At 35.6% G+C, this 22,321-nt stretch overlaps 1 protein-coding gene across 2 annotated transcripts in view; it reads left to right on the forward strand.

Annotated features, from left to right (window-relative positions):
- The window catches only part of rab11al (RAB11a, member RAS oncogene family, like), a 77,920-nt gene that overhangs the window by 8,808 nt on the left and 46,791 nt on the right, over nucleotides 1–22,321 (forward strand). Inside the window, 3 exon segments of one of the 2 annotated variants that reach the window (NM_200123.1) lie at nucleotides 1,700–1,893; nucleotides 4,590–4,670; nucleotides 7,107–7,878. In NM_200123.1, coding sequence (NP_956417.1) covers nucleotides 1,700–1,893; nucleotides 4,590–4,670; nucleotides 7,107–7,246 — 415 coding nt within the window. In that variant the 3' untranslated portion in view covers nucleotides 7,247–7,878. 2 annotated transcript variants of the gene reach the window in all.

A 22,321-nucleotide genomic window follows, 5' to 3' on the forward strand; every position in this document is an offset into this window, starting at 1 on the left:
GTCCAAAGACTTGCGCTATAGCTGAATTGATTAAGCTAAATTGGCCATAATGTGTGTGAATGCAAGAGTGTATAGGTGTTCCCCAGTACTGGGTTGCAGCTGGAAAGGTATCTGCTATGTAAAACTTATGCTACATAAATTGGTAGGGATGCACCGAATATTCGGCAACCGAAATTATTAATAATAAGTAAATATAAGTAGAATAAGTAAAAAGGCCGAATAAATTTTGCCGAACAATGACGCTTTTAATGGCGCGATCAAATAGTAACCCGCGTAGAGTGAGAGGCGCGCGCTTTATGCAGCAAACATGTCAGCAGTGTGGAAGCGCTTTAAAGTGTAAGAGAAAGAGGCAAAAACGGCCGTTTGCAGACACTGTTCTGCTGAATTGTCCAGAGGAACGTTCTCTGTCTTCTCGCCCTCTTTGAGCAGATAACAAGAGAGATGAGCTCATCTGTGGCATACATCATACATTTACTTGCAGCACTAAAGCGTTTTTTAAACAAAGAGGCTGACACAGACCACGGGGTGAAAACAGCTAAAAGTGCGCTCTTAGAAGCTGTCAGGGCACGACTCAGAACACCTGTACTTCATCGCGACTGTGCTTGATCCGCGATATAAAAGATCATTACTTGGATATGGGAAAAAAGCTGCGCACACGAGAAATGATCCAGGCCGAGTTGGACTTGGGAAAGCCGTTAGGTATTGGAGACGGTCAGGTGATGCACAGCGCAGGAGATGAAAACAGCGCAGAGAGTAAACGGGCTCGTACTACAGATGAGCCGCCCACCGACAGCCGACAGCGAGAGACTGTTTAGTGCTGCATCTCATGTCATCGATGAGAAGAGGAACCGACTTTCATGCGAGACAGCAGAGAAGCTACTTTTTATAAAGAAGAACCTGCCACTTTTCCTGAAGAAGTAGGCTAAGTAGGCTTATGTCTTGGACAGTTATTCATTTGTTGTCATCCACATTTTTTGCACCATTTGTTGTTGTAGACATGGTTACATTCTTTCAGCAGTCAGTTATAGGCCTAACATAGGCTATTCAAGAAGGGGGGCTTCAAAGATGGCCAAATAAAAATATTTTTTTATTTTACTAATTTATTTATCTTAAGTTATATTGTGCTTTGTTTGTATATTATCTGCTGGAATGTTAAAAAAATGTTCAGTGTTATTTTTGAAATTGTATTTTTGTTATTTGATTTATTTCTCTTAAAAGCAACACAAAATAGTAAAAAGATAGTTTTTACTATTTAATTATTGTAATGGTGAAAAAATTGGCAAACTAAATGGAAAAAAATGCAAAACACCGCATTCGGTATTCGGCCTTCGGCCAAGCAATTCATTATTATTCGGCTTCGGCCAAGAATTTCATTTCGGTGCATCCCTATAAATTGGTGGTTCATTCCGCTGTGGCGACCCCTGGTTAATAAAGGGACTAAGCCGAAAAGAAAATTATTGAATGAATTTAAAGCTAATATTTGACTCTATGTAATGATGTACTCTAGGATAAGATAAAAACTAATACCTAACAAAGGAGCTGTTTTATTTCACGTAACCGTGATCACATGACTACCCAATACTCTCCTTGATAGCCATAGTATTATTGAGCACTAAAATTAATTAATTGTGCATTCTTATATTGGTTTAATGATGAATGGATCATTTAAATGTGTGATTTTTTTTTTTTGTGTTGGCAGGTATTACAGAGGTGCCGTCGGAGCCCTGCTGGTGTATGACATCGCCAAGCATCTGACCTATGAGAACGCAGAGCGCTGGCTGAAAGAGCTGCAGGATCACGCTGACAGCAATATTGTCATCATGTTAGTAGGAAACAAAAGCGACTTGCGTCATCTGAGGGCTGTTCCTATGGATGAAGCTAAAGCATTTGCAGGTTAGTTCTGTGACCTGTTCATTAGTGTTGAGGATGACATTTGTCAAGCTGCTCATAATTACACACTCGTATTGAGTTTCTGGTTGGTCATTTCTCCTGGCAATTGCAGAGGTTTAGGATTACAGTGAAGTAATAAACACTGATTTTTAATTATATAAAAAAAAACATGTAGGGACTCAAGCATAGGGACTACAATATAAAATACCTTTTTTAGATTTATTTTTTAAATTTCATGCTGTTAGTAAGCACAGATGAAACTGACCAGAAGTGATAGTAAAGACATTTATTCATTAATTTTCCTTCGGCTTAGTCCCTTAATTAATCAGTGGTCACCACAGCGGAATGAACCACACAGTTATGCAGCGGATGCCCTTACAGCTGCAACCCAGTACTGGGAAACATCCATACACATTCACACACTCATACACTATAGCCAATTTAGTTTATTCAACTCACCTAGCGCATGTGTTTGGACTGTGGGGGACACCGGAGCACCTGGAGGAAACCCACACCATCACGGGGAGAACATGCAAACTCCACAAACGCCAACTGGCCCTTCCTGACCTTCCTGCTCTGAGGCGACAGTGCTAAACACTGAGCCACTGTGTCGTCCCAAAGACGTTTATACTGTTACAAATTATTCTGAAGGATCGCGAGTTAAATCTGAAGCATTTAAAATGGACCCAAATAGAAAATGTTTGTTTTGTATTGTATTGTGTTATTTTTAAAGATTGTTTTCTTTGGTTAAATAAATGCAGCCCTTGTTCTTTTTAAAATTTTAATAAAAAGATTCTACCGACCCCAGATGTTTGAACAGTGTGTGTGTGTGTGTAATATATTTAAATGATCTGATTAAGTTAACGTAAGTTGTAGTTTTATTTTTTCGCTTTTTTATGTTGCCTGTGCGTTTGTTATATTTCCAACACTAACTCTGAGAAAATAATAAATAAATAAATAAATAAATAATATATTAAGCACGACATCGTGGCTCAGTGGTTAACACTCTTGCCTCACAGCAAGAAGGTCACTGGTTGAAGTCCCAGCTGGGTCAGTTGGCATTTCTGTGTGGAGTTTGCATGTTTTCCCCGTGTTGGCGTGGGTTTTCTCCGGGTGCTCTGGTTTCTTCCACAGTCTAAAGACTGCTCTATAGGTCCAAACTTAATTGGCCGTACTGTACGAGTGTATGTGAATGAGAGTGTGTATAGGTGTTTCCCAGTACTGGGGTGCACCTGGAAGGGCTTCCACTGCGTAAAACATGTGCTGGATAAGTTGGCGGTTCATTCCGCTGTGGTGACCCCTGATGAATAAAGGGACTAAGCCAAAGGAAAATGAATGAATCATAAATAAATACATTTTATTTAAAGTGCTGGGCAAAAACGAATAGCAAATAATCGCATCTAAAATAGTTGATTTTGCAATAAATGTGTGTACTGTGTATGTTCATTATGTACAGTTAAAGTCAAAATTATTAGCCCCCCTTGTATATTTTTTTTCCCAATTTCCGTTTTACGGAGAGCAGATTTTTTTTCAGCACATTTCTGAACATAATAGTTTTAATAATAACTCTAATCTCTAATCTCTAATAACTCATTTATTTTATCTTTGCAATGGTAACAGTACATAATATTTTACTAGATATTTTTCAAGACACTTCTATGCAGCTTAAAGTGACTTTTAAAGGCTTAACTAGGTTAATTAGGTTATCTAGGCAGATTAGGGTTATTAGGCAAGTTATTGGATAATGATGGTTTGTTCTAGACTATTGAAAAAAAATAGCTTAAAGAGGCTAATAATTTTGACTGTAAAATGGTTTATAAAAAAATTAAAACTGCTTTTATTCTGGCCGAAATAAAACAAATGAGACTTTCTCCAGAAGAAAAATTATTATCAGACATACTGCGAAAACTTCCTTGCTCTGTTAAACATCATTTGGGAAATATTTAAAAAAAAAAAAAAAAATCAAAGTGGAGCTAGTAATTCTGACTTCAACTTTATATTTAAATTCTCACATGCATGCATATATTTGGAAAATGTTTATTTATATTTAGATAAAAATTATTTATACTAGGGATTTTTGTAGCCAATACTGAGTACCGATTCCTTGTCATTTTGATCACCTGATATCAAGTACAGATTCTGATGCTTCTAGCTTTATATAACTTTGCCATTGCATAAGCACATTTTGCCTCCCATGTGTGAGATCTCGCCTCACCTAAGAGAATAAATTAAGGATGTTGCATCCATGTAATGGTCAGAAGCAGCTTTACAAAAAATACAGATAAAACAAACAGGAAAAAACGGTTAGAAAAGTACTGATAATGCAATTTGGAAACATTGCTCACGTGTTGTAGTGCTGCAGTCTATAACCCGGCTTGTAAACTCGTAAACAAACATTTGTGATTGGTTCATGAGATCGGCCAGATCAGCGAGTACCGATCAAGCTGTGAAATGTGATTATCGGCCCATACCTATCTTCGGCCTATCAGTCAGAGCATCACTAATATATGCAGTGATGATTTTTAAGTGTTTTGAATTATAAGGACCCAAGGATTGTCCTCATAAACCACCTTATGTCATTGCCCATGTCATTTATACAAAGTCCCTGTAAACCACATAAACAGGTACACGCTTGCGTGCACACATACATGCGGTTAAAATGTGATGATTAATTTTGAGTGTGGTTGTGTGTTTTACAGAGAAACATGGGCTGTCTTTCTTGGAGACGTCAGCGCTGGACTCTTCTAATGTTGAACTTGCCTTTCAGACTATTCTCACAGGTCAGTCCTCAGCAAATCACACAGGAGGGTGAATCTCACAAAGCTTTTGAAAAGTGAATCTCATGAATCTCCTGTCAAGACCATGCACCAGTCATGTTTCAATATTAAATGGTCTCTTTTATAATGGTCTCTTAATATCTATTAACACATTATTTTGATGCTCCACCGACAGACATTCTGTTGACTGTAAGTAACTTTGCAAGTGCATGTCAGCTTCCGCTTACCCTAACCGATTACTACTTCTCTAATGACAGCTAGTTAACATATAGGGCTCTATTTTGACGATCCATGTGCAAAGCGCAGGGTGCAAATGCATTAAGGGCATATCGGAATCCATTTTTGCTAATATAAGGACGGATAAATCAGCTTTGCGCCATGGCGCATGGTCTAACAGGGTTGAGCTTATTCTCTTAATGAGTTATAGGTGTGTTTTAAGAATAAACCAATCAGAGTCTCATCTCCCATTGCCTTTAAGGGTCAGTTGCGTCGTTCCATAGCGCATGTAATATTTACATGGTCGACTTCGTAGGTGGAAAAATTGAACACTTTAACTAGAGAGAAAACAGTTAAACAGAGCATCTGCAGCGCGAGAATGAGAGATGAGCCTCCTGGTGGATGGATATCTATTAGCCTACAAAATCAATTTCGTTTGTGAAGCGCAAAGATTTGTTTCAAAACTATTCCTAAATTCAGTTCTAATTTCCAGCAAACGAAGAAATGAACAATAATAACAAAGTGTGGTCAAGTTATACCCAAATACACATGCTGTGCCCCATATGGTCTAAAACCTGACAGGTGGGCAAACCGAAGCTTGTTTTTAATAAATAAAATAAATATATATATGCATTTAATAAATAATCACGCTGATAATTATAACAGTATACAAAAGCAAATTGTTATGGATAAATTGAAAAAGCCCCCCGAGATGAAGAAGGCATGAAAGTATGGTTTTATATTTATGTAGGCTAGAAAATAATATTTTTTGTAATATTTTAATCCTTTATTTCTTTTTCATTTGTAAAGATATTTGCATATTGCTGTGCATCCTTTATGTATTAAGCAATGTTTAAGCGAGGCGCACAACTAACGCGCTCTGCGTTGGACTATAGACCTGATTTGATCTAGTCTATTGAACCGTTTATTATAGTTCCTCAAAGTAGCAACTCGCCAGCAATGCACCTCAACACGCCTCCTTTTTCAGACCAGAACACGTAAGAGTGCACATATGAGCGCAAATGCATTTGCTATTTAAACAGCATGCTGCAAAACATCAAAATGACTATTGCCCCCAGCTGAAACTAGCAAACAACAATTGCGTTGCACCTTGCACCGCATTGCACCGGTTGTATGATAGGGCCCTTAGTTATTTATAGTCAACAGGGCGTCTAATGGAGACCAGCAAATAAATGATTACCCAGTAATTGTTTCCTCTATTACAGAGGCTTTAAGAGAAACACTTTGAATGGATGTTGAAAGAAAGTCAAACGTGAGCATTGACAAAATAAAAAAAGGCAATAAAAAATGTGAATTTGCAGACAAAAGTCATACATTTTATTATTTATGTATTTATTATTATTATTATTTGTAAATTTCAAATAACTAAAATGCAGAAGTATTTATTAGACACTCTTTGTTTATGCTTGATTTTTGTCATGCCTTTTTAAAAATTTTGCCTGAATTAAAATTTTTTTATAATTATCATAACAACAGCAACAACAATAATACATTTTATTTGATGCACTTTTTAACTTGGTGCTATGACATACAAACAAAATAAGACTGCATCCAAAGACAAAATGACAAACTTGCATAATAAAATCATAGCAATAAATCACACTGCAGTAATCTATAAAAACAATAAGCAAAATTACAAATTGCAAAATAACAATGATAGTGATGAATCACAAATTAAACTGTTGGTGCTGTATTACAGAAGTCTTAATAGAAAGATGAAAATTACATGAAACTACAAAGCGAGCAATGCCAACATCATTAATTATCATATTTCTTGACAGTTTTTGTGAGATTCAATTTCAATTAATGCAATCCATAACCAGAGGTCGTTTGTATGTTATCAAATATTTCCTCTAGGTGGCGTCAAACTCCATGCTACTGCATTGCTCTGCTTTTTTTTTTTTTTTTGCCTGTAAATGAAAACTTTAAAAGTTAGCCACATAGAATTTGTGTGTTTTGCTTTATTTATTTATTTTTTTGGAGCTTTGCTGTGCTTTTCCTTTTTTTTTTTATTTGTTCATTTTCTTTAATTTGGTGTGGGAAATCCCTCTCTTCAGCCACACAGTTACACTGTTCATTTCTATGTGTCTCAATGAACAGCAGCTGAAGTCATTCCACTGTCAGACTGTCATACCTGAAAAGATCACGTTTAACAGTCAACCCACTGTAACGGCGATCTCTGCCCGACTCTCTCTCATACAGAAATCTACCGTATCGTGTCCCAGAGGCAGATGTCGGGGCGTGGAGATGACGGCTTCTCCCCCAGCTCCAAAGTGGTTCCCATTACGGTGCAGCCCACACAAAATTCTGGCAAGCAGAGCGCCTGCTGTCAGAATAACTGAGCTGCCACAGCGCCACCAGGGGACCCAGGGAATAACAGCAACTTTGTTTGGGCTGGGCTGCGAGTTTGATCGTGTCCGACTGCGCTGTATTTCCAGTCGGAGAGATGATGATGATGATGATGAGAAATTGAAGCGATGAATGGATTTGCTCAGAACTGACTTGTTTCAGACTAATTAGAAATGAGCAGTTAGCTGGAGCGCTCAGACGTGGCGGCTCTCTTTTATTTTCTGGCACTTTTTGTCAAAAAACAATGGGCTGGAAGAACCTGGAAAGGGCTTGGATTGCGTAATGCTACTTATTATTAAAGGTATAGCTCACCCAAAAATGAGAATTCAACATTTAAGCACCCTTAAGTTGTTTGAAACCTTTTTTCTGTTTCTGTTTGTTTCTGTTAAACACAAAAGAAGATGATTTAAAAAATGTCAGAAACTAATAGCCATTGACATTCTTAGTAAATAAATAGATTAATAAAAGACTGTGGAAGTGAATGGTGACCAGATTTCAACAATCTTCCAAATGTTTTCTGTTGAATAAAACTGTTTCTGTTAAATACAATAGAAGATGATTTGAAAAATGTTGAAAATCGGTAGTCATTGACATCCCTAGTAAATGGACATTTTTATAAAAAAAATAAAATACTGTGGAAGTGAATGACTACCAGATTTTAACAATCTTCAAAATGTATTTCAGAAGAACGGAACTCAAAACAGGCTTGAAAGAGAGGGACTAAATGCCATTCAAAGCTTTGTGAGTTTCTTTTTGTTTCTGTTTAACACTAAAGAAAATAATTTGAAACATGTGAGAAACTGGTAGCTATTAAAATTCGTTCCTTGTAAAAATAAAAATAAACAAAATACTGTTTAAGTGAATGGCTACCAGATTCCAACAGTCTTCAAAATGTTCTCAGAAGAAAACGAATCTGTTAAACACAAAAGAAGATGATTTGAAAAATGTTGGATACTGGTAGCCATTGACATTCAAAGTAAAAAATATGAATTAATACAATACTGTGGAAGCGAATGGCTACCAGATTTCAACAATCTTTAAAATGTTTTTAGAAGAATGAAACGGTTTCTGTTGAACACAAAAGAAGATGATATAAAAAAATGTTTGTAAAGTGGTAGCCATTGTTATCCATAGTAAAAATATACATAAATAAAATAGTGGAAGCTACCAGATTTCAAAATGTTTTCAGAAGAAAGAAACTCAAAAGAGCTTTTAAAGAGAGGGACTGAATGTCTTTCAAACCTTTATTAGTTTCTTTTTGTCTCTGTTGAGCACAAAAGAAAATAATTTGAAAGATGTCGGAAACCAGTAGCCATTGAAATCAGTGGGAAAAATTATGGAAGTTAATGACTACCAGACTTCAACAGTTTTCAAAATGTTTTCAGAAGAATAAAACTGTTTCTGTTGAACACAAAAGAAGATGATTTGAAAATGTTGGAAATCGGTAGCCATTGACTTCCATAGTAAAAACTATAAATAAATAAAATACTGTAAAAGTAAATGGCTACCTCATTTCAACAGTCTTCTAAATGTTTTCAAAAGAAGGAAACTCGAGACAGGTTTTGAAGAGAGGTAGTAAATGCATTTTAAACCTTTATAAATTTCTTTTGTTTTGTTGAACAAAGAAGAAGATGATTTGAAAAATGTTGGAAACTGGTAGCCATTGACATTCATAGTAAAATTTATTTAAAAAAAAAATACACCTGGAAGTGAATAGGTACCAGATTCCTGCAATCTTCAAAATCTTTTCAAAAGAAAGAAACTCTAAACAGGTTTTAAAGAGAAGGACTAAATGATGTCATATTCATTTTTGGGTGAACTATCCCTCTTTTGATCAAAATTGGGATTTACTAGTGATATTCTACATGTAATATTTTTGTTTTCTTTAGTGTTTCAGCGCAGAAGTAATCTGCCAGCTTTTCCATGCATCTGTATACCTGAGAAATTCACACTGTGGTCATCATAGCCGCTGGTTTTTGGTCAATTTTTTACACATTTGCTGCTGTAACGGCTTTTATTGTGGTATTTATTGCAAATATGGTCTTGTTCTGGTTATGTGGTGTTTTTGCTCTTTTGTTTGTCATGCTTCTTTTTTTCCATCACTGGATTATTGATCGGCATTTCTAAAGGGTTTCTCCTTCCAGTCATGGCACTCATTTGTATGAGCGCTGGGAGTGTTGTCTGTGGATCAGAGTAATGTTAATAGGTTAAGTTAATAGATGCACATGTTTGTAGTGTTTGATAATGGCATTGTATGTTCAGAATTAGGGTTGGGAATTGTTTTATTATTTTCAAATGTTTTTTTTATTATATTTTCATGACCTCAATGATGGGTATTTTTAACTTATGCATTCTTCTGCATAACCAACATCACTTATGTGTACAAAATAATGATTATACAGCTTTAAATTATTATTTTTCTCCCCATATGTTATTACGTCCTGTATTTTCTGTGCACAAAATATATATATTTATGCCTAGGCCTGTCACAGTAATCAATATATTGACTTATGGTGCAATACTTGGAGATGACCTCAATAGTTTTTTTCCATTGCAATATATATTTACAAATTCACCAATAACGTTCAAGCCATTTTACAATGATGTTTACATTCTACCGGTGTCAACGATTATAAATGGACATTTGCTCAAGACAACATTTAATATTGTGTGTATATATATATGTGTGTATATATATATATATATATATATATATATATATATATATATATATATATATATATATATATATATATATATATATATATATATATATAATAGGATAGGATAGGATATTTACCTTTTAAACATCTAATTCTAGAATCTAAATAAATCTAAATATAGTCGGTGGCATAAAATAATCTCAACAGTAATATTGCTCATTGCAACAATTTCTCTGACAATATATCGCACAACATAAGTTCCTTATTCTGACAGGCCTGTTCATGCCACGATTTACAAAATACATTTAGAACCATCTCATTTTGTGCATTAATAGTTGATATACCAAAAACTTGATGCATATTTAGAGCTATAGAAGCTTTTAATGTTAAATTCAAAGATGCTTTAAGGATTTGAGTTAAGCCCCAAGATAATAATTAATGTGTCGTTGTGAATCTTTATACTTTGCTACTATCCTTCAAACCACTACGTTTTGCTGATTTGTCAAGAAAGTTTTGATCATTTAATAAATAATAAAATTTAATATGATCACTTGTTTAGAATATGTATGTTTTTTTTTTATTATTTAAAGAATCTGTTATGTTGAATTGTGATGGACATTAGTTTTCTACAGGTTTCATCAAGTCATTTAAGACTTTTTAAGACCACTATGAATGAAAATTTAGACTTGCACAAGGCTAAATGCTAAGGATTTTTTCTAATGTCCCAGTTTAAAAAAAATTATATATATATATATATATATATATATATATATATATATATATATATATATATATATATATATATATATATATATATATATATATATATATATATATATATATATATATATACATACACACACACACACACACACACACACACACACACACACACACACTAACACACACATTTCAATGTGTTATTGTAAGAAAGATGACTAAACCAAATTGGTAAATCCAGTTAATTAATAAGCTTTTTTATTTGATTTATTTTTCTTTTTTTTCCTTTTATTGAGATGGAATGTTAGTGATTGGATAGGTGTTGGTCCGATAGGGTAGCTTTACATGGACATAAGAAATTGAAAACCTGTTTAAAATTATTTAAGACCTACTACACAATTTTTCAGTGAGTTTTAATGTAAATGTAAGACATTTTAAGACCCTGCAAATACCATGTTAGTACACCCACTTATTGCAATGTTTTGTGTAGTAAACTTAATATTTGATTCACTTGCATTTCATATGCTTTCTATGCATTTGAAATCACTTTTGGCAATTTGATTTTATGCAGACTATAATAGGTCTCATTTTCGAGACAAAAAAAAAAAACATTCTGTAACAGGATTTAAAAAGTTTAGAAACTCAGATTTTGCTGTACGCTCTAAAAATATCTATTAATAAGGTCCAATTTTGCAATTCAAAAAATAAATTAAAAGTGGAGAAATACAAACAGTGATGACAAAATATGGAAAACTGCTAATTTATGGATATTTTTACAGCGGATACACTACCGGTCAAAAGTTTGGGATCGTTTTTTTATTTATTTTTTTCTTGTTTTTTTAAATTATACTGTTCATTAAGGCGGCATTTATTAAATATTTTAAAAAATTTAATACTTAATATTAAATATTTATCTATTGCTTATTGTATGTAGTTTCAAATCAAATTTTTATTACTATTACCAGTAATAATAATAATTAATATCTACTTTAAAATTTGGACTCTTATAGAAATATGTTAAGTTGCTTTCACACAATATACATAGTAAAAAGCTCTATGTAAACAAACATTCATTTAATTGAATAGTAGAGGGATTTCCGTAGGATCATGTGACTCTGGAGACTGGAGTAATGAATGAAAATTCGTCATTAAAATCACTGGAATAAATAATTACAATAAATTATAAACTACTTTTGAACAGTTATTTTATAGTGCAATAAAATTTCACAATTTTACAATTTGTACTGTTTTGATTAAATAAATGCTGCCCTAATGAGCAGGAGATTTACTTAAAAACAATTAAAAATCCTACAGACCCCAAACTTTTGACCGGTAGTGTATATATTTAACTTTTTTTTGGACGTTCACAAATTGTGAAAATAACATATTACAGAAATGTAACTGTTAATGTATTTCACAATATGATTTCATAAGTTAATTTGAATGAATTTACTAATAATAGACAATACTTGTACATCATTTAATAATCATAGTTCAGCATTTACTAATGCATTATTAAAATCTGGGCAGCACGGTGGCGCAGTGGGTAGCACATCCGCAAGAAGGTCACTGGTTCGAGCCCCGGCTGGGTCAGTTGACATATTTGTGAGGAGTTTATTTGTTTTTCCCATGTTTGCGTGGGTTTTCTCCGTGCTCCTGTTTTCCTCCACAGTCCAAAAAAGCATGTACTATAGGTGAATTGGGTAAGCTAAATTGGTGTATGTGTGTGAATGAGTGTGTATGGATGTTTCCCAGTGATGGGTTGCAGCTGGAAGGGCATCCGCTGTGTAAAACATAAGCTGGATAAGTTGGTGGCTCATTCCGCTGTGGCGACCCCAGATTATTAAAGGAACTAAGCCGAAAAGAAACTATGTAAAATCTAAAAATAATTAAAATCTTAAATGTAAATAGTTAACGCACTGCAAGTTTACAAGAACTAACAGAACGACTTTAATTTTAACAAAGACTGATAAATACTGTAATGTATTGTTCACCATTTGTTCCTGTTAGTAAATAAATGAACACAACCTTATTCTACAGTATTACCATTTGTATTCTTTGTGATTCCTAGATTTTCTCAAATTCACAACTGAAAATAAATGGTTCATTACAAATTGTTATAATTTGTATAAGCTGAATTTAAACAAACAAATTGGGTTAAACATTACTTCATTTACATTTTTTAAATTCAGCCCACATTAATTGTTTACACTTACCTTAAAAAAAGACCTTCAGTGTAAAGAGTAGAATAGTAATTTCCAAACATTATTCATTGAACACTGAAAAACAATCAAGGAACCAGAATCACTAAAGTGTGGTTTATTCATAAACTAATTTTAAGAGGATCCTATGCTTATGATCAACACGGCTGGCTCCTTATTAGCTCTGTAATCTGCCCTATTAGATGATTACGGAAGCATTATTAATAACCTGAGTTTTTCACTCAAGTTATCTTCGTCTTGAAGCTCCCCCCTTTCCACCCCTACATTCTCCCTCTTTTCTGATAGGGAGACACGGTGGCCCAGTGGCTAGCACTGTTGCCTCACAGCAAGAACACCGCTGGTCCAACCTATCGGGCTGGTCTGTGTTTCTGTGGGGAGTTTACATGTTCTCCCCGTGTTCGCGTGGGTTTTCCCTGGGTTCCCCGGTTTTTTCGCACCGTCCAAAAACATAAACCATAGCCAATCGACTAAAACAAAATATCACCCAATACAACCTTAGTTTACACTTCTCACGGCGACAAGCAGGGGAGTTCTCGAAACCTACCTGAGCTCGAACTCCCCTCTCGCCCTTCTAACGGGAGGGAGCCCCGGGCTCGAAAATATTACAAGCTCAGGGCTCTCTCCCGGGACAGCATGCCAAATACGCTTTATTGATTATCAGCTAACTGTGAACTCCTGAAATAACTAATTGAATTAAAATAATCATCTTCCATTGTCAACATTTTTTTTTAAAATTCCCATTCCTACTTATAAGTTCAGATGTGGGTCAGATGTTGAATTTTTCTTTCTTTCTATCTATATTTGACTTTCTGTGGCATGTGCATGATTGGGATTGCTTTGGCTGCTCTCTGTTTGTTGTCTTTGACTAATAGTCTTCTTTTTCCTGCTTGGAAAACCGAGCAGCAGGTGGGATTTGGTTAAGAGGATCTTGACCATATTATATTGCGAGGCGGGTGAAGTGATGGCGTGTGATGTACTGCTGGGGTTTTCTTCCTGGAAGTCAATTCCTCGCTGGCTACCCTTGTTATATCTGCACATGTAACTCGAAGAGCTGCAGGTCTCTTGAGATCTCACTCACTGTCCCGTCTTTTCTACCCTGTACTACCGCTTTTGGTGTGGTTTTTATTATTTATATTTCCATATGTTTGCTGTGATGTTCAGATCCTCCCTGCCTCAGGACGGGACCGCCAGCGTGTTTATTTTTGGCTTTATAGTAGCATTGCAATTTGTGTTTAAAGACACAAGGTGCTTCCCTAAATGCCCTGCCTGTAAGATTTATGCTAATGCCGTCAATCTGTTATGCTGAATATCAGCTGTTTAGCTGGAGTCGTTGATAATTACTGCTTTGGGAAGATCCTGTCATCGTGCCTGTTCTTTTCCCAGTGGGACTTCTGAACAAAGGAGAATGAATGCTGCAAATACATTTAATACATTTTCAGTGAACATGCTTGATTATCAGCTGTAATTGTTGTATGTGTGTGTTTTTTTATCCTTGGTGGATTTATTTTACACAGACACTAGGAAACTTGACGTCTTTTGACCAGTGACTTCCACATGACCTTTCCAGTCGCTCTTGAATACTGGATAAGGAAACTCGTGGTATAGAAAGATTGCACTCACAAAGAGCAATTTCTAGTTGATGAAATATTTATGAGCTTTTTGAAATGTTATTAATTTCCGTGACTTTTTTTCCAGGTGATTTTTACAATTCTCTGATGCTTGCATGACTGTGGGAATGCGTCTGGTTTTTCGATGCTGTTTGGTAACACTTTACTTGAAGGGTTCAGGAAGACCTTTATAATGTGAATGAGCTTGTATGCATGCTTATGCCAACTGTTATTAAGGGTGTACTCACTAACTAGCCTGTCTGAACCATGACCAGGCACATTTGACTCCCATTTCCTAGTTTGTTTGACATGTGTGAGTGCACCGAATCAGGCCCAGGTGTGGTTCAGTTGGCCAGCCAGAGTGTCAGGCCCAGCAGCTAGGCCCAGGTGTCGAAGAGCGTGGTTTGATTGGGCTTTGGCATGGTACACTTGTAGTGTGAGTGCAAAGTGCGCCTGAGCGTGAAACTGAAGACGTGACGTCACTTTTAAGGGAGTATTTTATATGGATTTATTATTCATTTTTACTTTTTAACGAACACTAACTGTCATAGTTTATTAAAGATACAAACCCCTCACTGCACATCAGCTGCACCTTCAGCAAACCCTTCTAATACGTGCAGCACGATCTCTTTCATGGACATTTATAAGCATCAAAAGTGATCGATCGGTTTAGCAAAAGATGTCATCACATATCAAAGGACTTAAAATACAGCGGTTCACCTTTCGCAGATGTTTTTTTCGTGTGAAATTTGACTTGCTTTTTTTTTAACAGCACATTGTGTTCTGCTTCGTGATTGGCTGCAGACCATTGTCAATCAATCTCCTTCGTGTCTTCTGTACAGTACAGAATGCGTTCAACTTGCCAAATAAACATAAGTCTTCGATCACTAGCAGTGTGAGTTTCCAATGCAATCTCACGGCAATTCGTAACTTTTTTGATTTAGTGGCTTTAATTCATATGAATTCGTACAATTTAATTCTTACAATTTAGTACGAATTGCTCATCACCCAATGACAGTTGGAGTTAAGGGTAGAACTCGTACGAATTAGCCACTAAACTGACAAAACGTAAGATACTTACATTTCCACGTAAGACCAGGCTGGAGTTTCAACAAGGATGCTAAAAGGGTTGTAACTGTGTGCAGCTAGACCATTGTAAAGAGGGTCGCACATCATATGTGCCGTGCCAGGCAGCGCCAGCCACAACTCTGTTCATATTTCTGCTGCGTCGCAGAGCGGCATCTGAATAATTTCATTTTAAATAACATGCGCACACATACACTACGGACAATTTAGATTACCCAATTCACCTGTACCGCATGTCTTTGGACTTGTGGGGGAAACCGGAGCCCCTGGAGGAAACCCACGGGAACACAGGGATAACATGCAAACTCCACAAAGAAATGCCAACTGACCCAGCCGGGGCTCGAACCAGCGACCTTCTGGCTGTGAGGCAATTGTGCTACCCACTGCGCCACTGTAAAACCTTCATTCTATAGTACTTCATTAAACAAGAGAGGAAATTGTGAAAACATTATACCTGTCTGAACCTGTCTGAGAAAAGTGAGGGGTTTTACAGTCTTTAAACTTTAGTAATAATTGTAAATAAGGCTGTCTACTTCATGGATTTCGCCCATCATGGGTTATTTTCAGAACGTAACCCCTTCAATAAACAAAAGACTACTGTAATACAAAACAATATAACTAAGGCAATCTCCATTGTATGGCGCGAGATTACTTCTCTTCTGTTTAACTGAACAGTCACATCATCAATGACGTAAGCATGCTCAGGCTTGGAAGGCAAAGCGCAGTGTGAATGCAGAGCTAGGGGGAGAGGAGAGGGGAGACAGTCACACCTAGGCATGTATCAAGACAACCGTGCCTAGTGTGAGTACACCCAAAGTGTCATCAGCTCAGTTATGTCATTTTAAATGCAAAGATGACATTGTTTGTTATGACAACTTGACATAAATATATTTTTTATCTTTGTCATGACAATTTGACATTACCAAGAGAACAAAACTTGTCATAAATCTGTCATAAACATGATGGTCATTATAATTGGGTCATGAATGTTTTCCTAATCACGTTTTCAGTGGAACAAGCTGTATTTTTCATTACAATGTGTCGAAACTCTGTCATCATTTATAACAGCATCATTAGCTATGTTTCCATCCAAAACTGCGAATGAACTTTATGCGCAAAACTGGATTATCGGATAAAAGACGTGCGAATAAAGCAGAGTTTCCATCCAACAATCAAAGCGAACAAAATAGTCACTTCCTGATTAACTGGCGCCAATTATCAACAATTAAAACTGAATTTGCTGCAGTAGGAGAAGCTGCATCAGTCTTTTTTTCATCTAATAAGTGACTTGCGCCTCAGATGGAAATCCTGAGGCAGTGAACGCGCGGTTGCGTTTGAAGGTGTCATACGCGGAGCACAGACGCTCTTGATTCTAGAGGTCATTAATAATATAATAATACTAATAATTAAACGGGAAGGTGTTTAGAGTGACTAAAACAACATTTCAGATGTTTTACAGTGTGCTCAGCCTGCTGGTTTGTCCATTCACACACATTTTCATCATCACATGATCTCTTATAACAAAATCACATGACCTTTTTTAATGCGCATGCTGGAGTTTGTGCGGTAAAAGTGTTTCCATCGTAGTTTGTGCGCATCTTTTCTTATCGAATGTTTATCCTATTCAGTTATGCGCATATGTTTTTATGCGCATTTTCAAAATGTATGCACATCTTGCCATTTCTATCAACCATTTTTTAATGTGCGTATGCAAAATGTGCATAAAAATAGGTGGATGGAAACATAACTAGTGATACATTTAATGTCAAATTCAGCATGTACTGGTTTTAGACACTGTTTTAACCCATTTTGGATTGAATTTTGTTTTAAGTCATCGGGTGTGCAACCATGAGAATTAAGTTAACAGGACAGTAAAGTTTTTAATCATTGATTTAAAATTTCTTAAATTGCATTTGTGACCCTAGACTACAAAACTAGTCTTGTGTTACTTGTGTATATTTTTTCCAATAGCCAAAAATACATTGTATTGAATGCTTTTTTTCTTTTATACCAAAAATAGTTATTATTTTAAGTACAGATAACATCCCATAAAAATATTTTGTAAATTTCCTATTTTTAATATATAAAAACTTCATTTTTATTAGTAAAAGGCATTGCAAACAATGAAATTTGAACAAATTTTAAGGTAAATTTCTCAGTATTTTATTCATTTTCTTGGGATTAGCCCCTTTATTCATCAGGATTCACCACAGCAGAATGAACCGCCAACTTATCCAGCATGTTTTATGCAGCGGATGCCCTTCCAGCTGCAACCCAATGCTGGGAAACACCCATACACACATTCACACACATACACTACGACCAATTTCATTCATTCATTTTCTTTTCAGCTTAGTCCCTTTATTAATCTGGGGTCGCCACAGCGGAATAAACCGCCAACCTATCCAGCATATGTTTTTCGCAGCAAATGCCCTTCTAGCTGCAACCCATCTCTGGGAAACATCCATACACACTCTACAGCCAATTTAGTTTATTCGATTTACCTATCGCGTGTGTCCCATGCCAAAACTCACTCCACATACAAATGCCAATTTATCCAGAACCAGTGACCTTCTTGCTGGGAGGTGACATTGCTAACCACTGAGCCACAGTGTCACCCTTCTCTCAGTATTTAATTATTTTAAAAAAACTAATGAACCCTCAGATTCTAGATTTCAAATAGTTGTATCTCAGCCAAATAATGTCTTATCATAATAAAAACCGTACATCATTAGAAAGCTTATTCAGCTTTGATGCATCAGATGATGACGGGTTTAGTGCTCCAGAGTCACATTTTTGATTTTGTATTAATAATTTTTTTTAGGATTCCCATCCGTACTCAGAGCATAATTCTCAGTGAGTTTTTCTTTAATCCTTTAGCATTTCAACAACATTTTTGCTTTAAATCATCAAATTTACGACCAACAGAATCCAGCATAGCGGGGACAGATTATTCAGTTTGTTTTATTAGAAACATTTACAATACAATTTCTTGAAAATAACCCAGAAAACAAAAATAAAAATCAAAACTAGTATGGCATAGATACATTGATCAAATATCAAAAAATGAAAGTCACAAAGAACATGTCCTAAGGAATAAACCTGCAGTTTGCGCGCCCCGTGTTGGGCGCGATACTGAAATATGAACTCAAAACGACTCGTGGAGTATCGGCTAGCCTCGTCTATGATATGGCAAACCCCTCGCTTATCAACAATAAATTGAACACTAGTACCAGGAGATGCTTGACCAAAACTAATGCACTAAGACCACTATGAGAGCTGTATGAAACACTTCTACTGTGCTGGAAGCTACCAAATACAGACTGTCGGACCGGAGTAACTCATCCCGAATGCGAGGTCACGTCAATGACCGTCCTAATCCCCCCTCCCCACGTGTTCCTGTCTGACTGAAATTGAAACCACTACACAACTATCATTGCCACCACAGAGCCAAAACAAAAAGTCGAGATGCGTGTTCACCATGAAGTACTGAGACTATGCTTTTTCTGTAAACAATAGTTCACCGCTTTGACATGTTCGAGACACTCTCGGCGTTAATGAAAGGCAATCATCAGCCCTTGAGTGTGGTTTGTACATAAGTCTCATTTTTATGTGACAAAGCAAGTTGCCAGTCAAGAGATGATACAAGTTACATGCAAATAACGGTATTACCGTGAGTGTGCTCCAAATCTGCATTCTGTTCATGTATATGAAAACAAATTGATTTGCGAGAACAAAAAGTAAACAAGTGTGATTTGTTTAGTTTTAACTTTCTTTTTTTTTTGAGTTTTGTCATGCATATTTTTAAAACCATCAGAACATGTAGTTGATTTTTGCTTATTTTCCTACAGTATGTATGTGTGTGTGTGTGTGTGTTTGTGTGTGTACTATGCACAATCATTCTTCTGTTTCACCCTGTTATACTTAAGCCTGTTATCGCTTCATAACAATTGCATTTAAAAACAAAGCAATTTATTGAAGAAAAGGAAATAAGAAAAGATACGGCGTCCGAGAGATTAACATGCTGCAATTTAAGAAAATGCATATGGAATCATAGAAAATGCCAGCATATTGAGAAAGATCTTTATCCGTTTGCACATGTGCTGCAAATACTCACAACGCAAACACATTTTCAAAAAATGCGCTGCATTTTTTCCACAAAGAAAAGAAGTTAATTTAAAATATGTGCTGCATTTTCACACAATGCAAACAATTTACAAAACGCACTACATTTTCCCACAACACAAATTAATAAAACGCGCTGCATTTTCTCATAATACAAACAATTTACAAAAATACGCGGCATTTTTTCACAACACCATCAACACAATGGAAATGTTTCAAGGGGATCCTAAAACCTGACGGACTCGACTGTTTAGGTTATTTAGGATAATAATATACAAAAGACAAAGGAATCAGGATGTTAAAATAAACAAACAAAAATAATACATTTCAAAGATCACCTACAACTTTACTGAGCAATAGTCACAACACAGCAGCATCCATCATGTTTTAGGGTCCACTTGAAACATTTCCCTTGATTTTGCAAGTGTTGTGAGAAAATGCAGGGTGTGTTTTCTTGTTTGTGTTGTGAAAAAATTTAGCACATCTTATTCATTTGCTTGCATTTTGAGAAAATGCAGCGTGTTTTAATAAATTGTTTGCGTTGTGAGAAACTGCAGTGCGTTTTAATACATTTATTGCGTTGTGAGAAAATTGTGTGTTTTATTAAATTGTTATCGTTGTGAGAAAATGTTTAGTGTTTTATTCATTTGTTTGCGTTGTGGGAAAAAGGTTTTTTTTTCATTGTTTGGGTTGTGAGAAAAAGCGTGTTTTATTAAATTGTTTGGGTTATGAGAAAATGCGTGTTTTGTTGAATGGTTTGCGTTGTGAGAAAATGCAGCGTGTTTTATTTATTTGTTTGCGTTGTGAGAAAATGCAGCGTGTTTTATTAAATTGTTTTGGTTATGAGAAAATGCGTGTTTTGTTGAATTGTTTGCGTCGTGAGAAAATGCAGCGTGTTTTATTTATTTGTTTGCGTTGTGAGAAAATGCAGCGTGTTTTATCAAATAGTTTCGGTTGTGAGAAAATTCATGTTTTATTAAATTGTTTGCGTTCTGGGAAAATGCAGTGCGTATTAATAATTTGCTTGCATTGTGAGAATGCAGCAAGTTTTATTAAATTGTTTGGGTTGTATGAACATGTTGCATGTTTTATTCATTTGTTTGCATTGTGAGAAAATGCAGCGTGGTTTCGTAACTTGTTTGCATTGTGAGAAAATGCAGAGTGTTTTATTCATTTATTTGCATTGTGAGAAAATGCAGCGTGTTTTATTAAATTGTTTGAGTTGTGAGAAAAAGCAGTGCGTATTATTCATTTGTTTGCGTTGTGGAAAAATGCAGCGCGTTTTTAAATTGTCTATCAGGTGTAAAGAATTGCAGCACGTGTGCTGTCGAACTGATGAAGATCTTTTCTCAATTTGCTAGAGTTTTTTTGTATTTGCATGTGTTTCTTAAATTGCAGCATGTTAAACTCTCTTGGCTACCATAAAAAGTAAAAAAGGGAACCTTTATTCACTCGGCTACTGTATGAGGTGTTAAAGGACAAGCACACAACACTTCTGAGCGCTTCTAGTATGCAAAAAACGCGGTTTGAGGCACAAAGTTGAAGTGACTAAAATACCCCCAAATGCTATAAAATATTTCTGCCATTTAATGCACGCGTCAAAACGGCACGCTTTAAAATATACGCCTTTGAAACTCCCGCCCCACTTGTTTTCTGCTGTCAGAAGTGTGGTTTTTATTTTTCTAACTTTCATAAATAAAAATTCTATAGTTTTAATCATTTTAGTAGAAATCAACTTCATGCGCTTTTTTAGAAATATATTAACTTTTTTTATTTTAATTTATTAATTAAAAAACAAAACGTCTTGAGGTTACTTATAAATATGTTTGCTTCATTAAAGATATTCATAAATAACATCCAGATACTGACCTCTTCCTCTGTCTATGAAATAATAATGCGTGTTAGCAAAATAGAATCTTACGAAACAGCTATAAGACATTTTTTCCCTTTTTAAGTTGCTTTGTATAAATGCTGTGAGGAAGAACGTAAACAGATACGGTGGTATTTCTCTAGTCATGAATTATTCTTTTTTTTTTCTTTTTTAAACTTAAAGCTCACTTTTGATGAAAGAAAAAAGGCAAAAAAAAATCAGACATTGGTTGGGTGGCCATTTTTACATTCAAATACATTATTTGCCCTTTTTTACTATACTGAAAGGCATTATAATTGCTTAAGTGCATCATGTATATGTTCTCTGGTGATTCTATGAAACGGACGCTGCAGTGGTTATAGATAAATACATGCAGCTTCGCTATCTGCTATGTAAGAACATATAAGGGTATATACTGTTCGCATAAAAAAGAAAACATATTAGCAAGGCTTAAAAAAATGCAAATATATCCATCATTCGGCTCATAAGTTTGCAAACCCCCTTCAAGAAACTCTAAATGCATTTGATTCTTTTTAGTACATCCCTGAAGAATAATCCACAAGACAAACTGCTCCCATGGCCTTGTTTAGTATCGTGCGTATGTGTATGTGTGTGTTTCCTCCTCGAGCATCAATGACTGTTTGCGATATTTCGAGTGCAGAAGCAGCTCACAGTTCTTGACAAACATCCTCCGAGTTCTTTGGTTTCCCAGCATGCTCTGCACATTCGAGCTCTTCCTTACAATGTCGCACCCCGGCTTTGACACTCGGGACAA

The sequence above is a fragment of the Danio rerio genome, chromosome 16 (assembly GCF_049306965.1).
Source record: "Danio rerio strain Tuebingen ecotype United States chromosome 16, GRCz12tu, whole genome shotgun sequence".
NCBI classification, from domain to species: domain Eukaryota; kingdom Metazoa; phylum Chordata; class Actinopteri; order Cypriniformes; family Danionidae; genus Danio; species Danio rerio.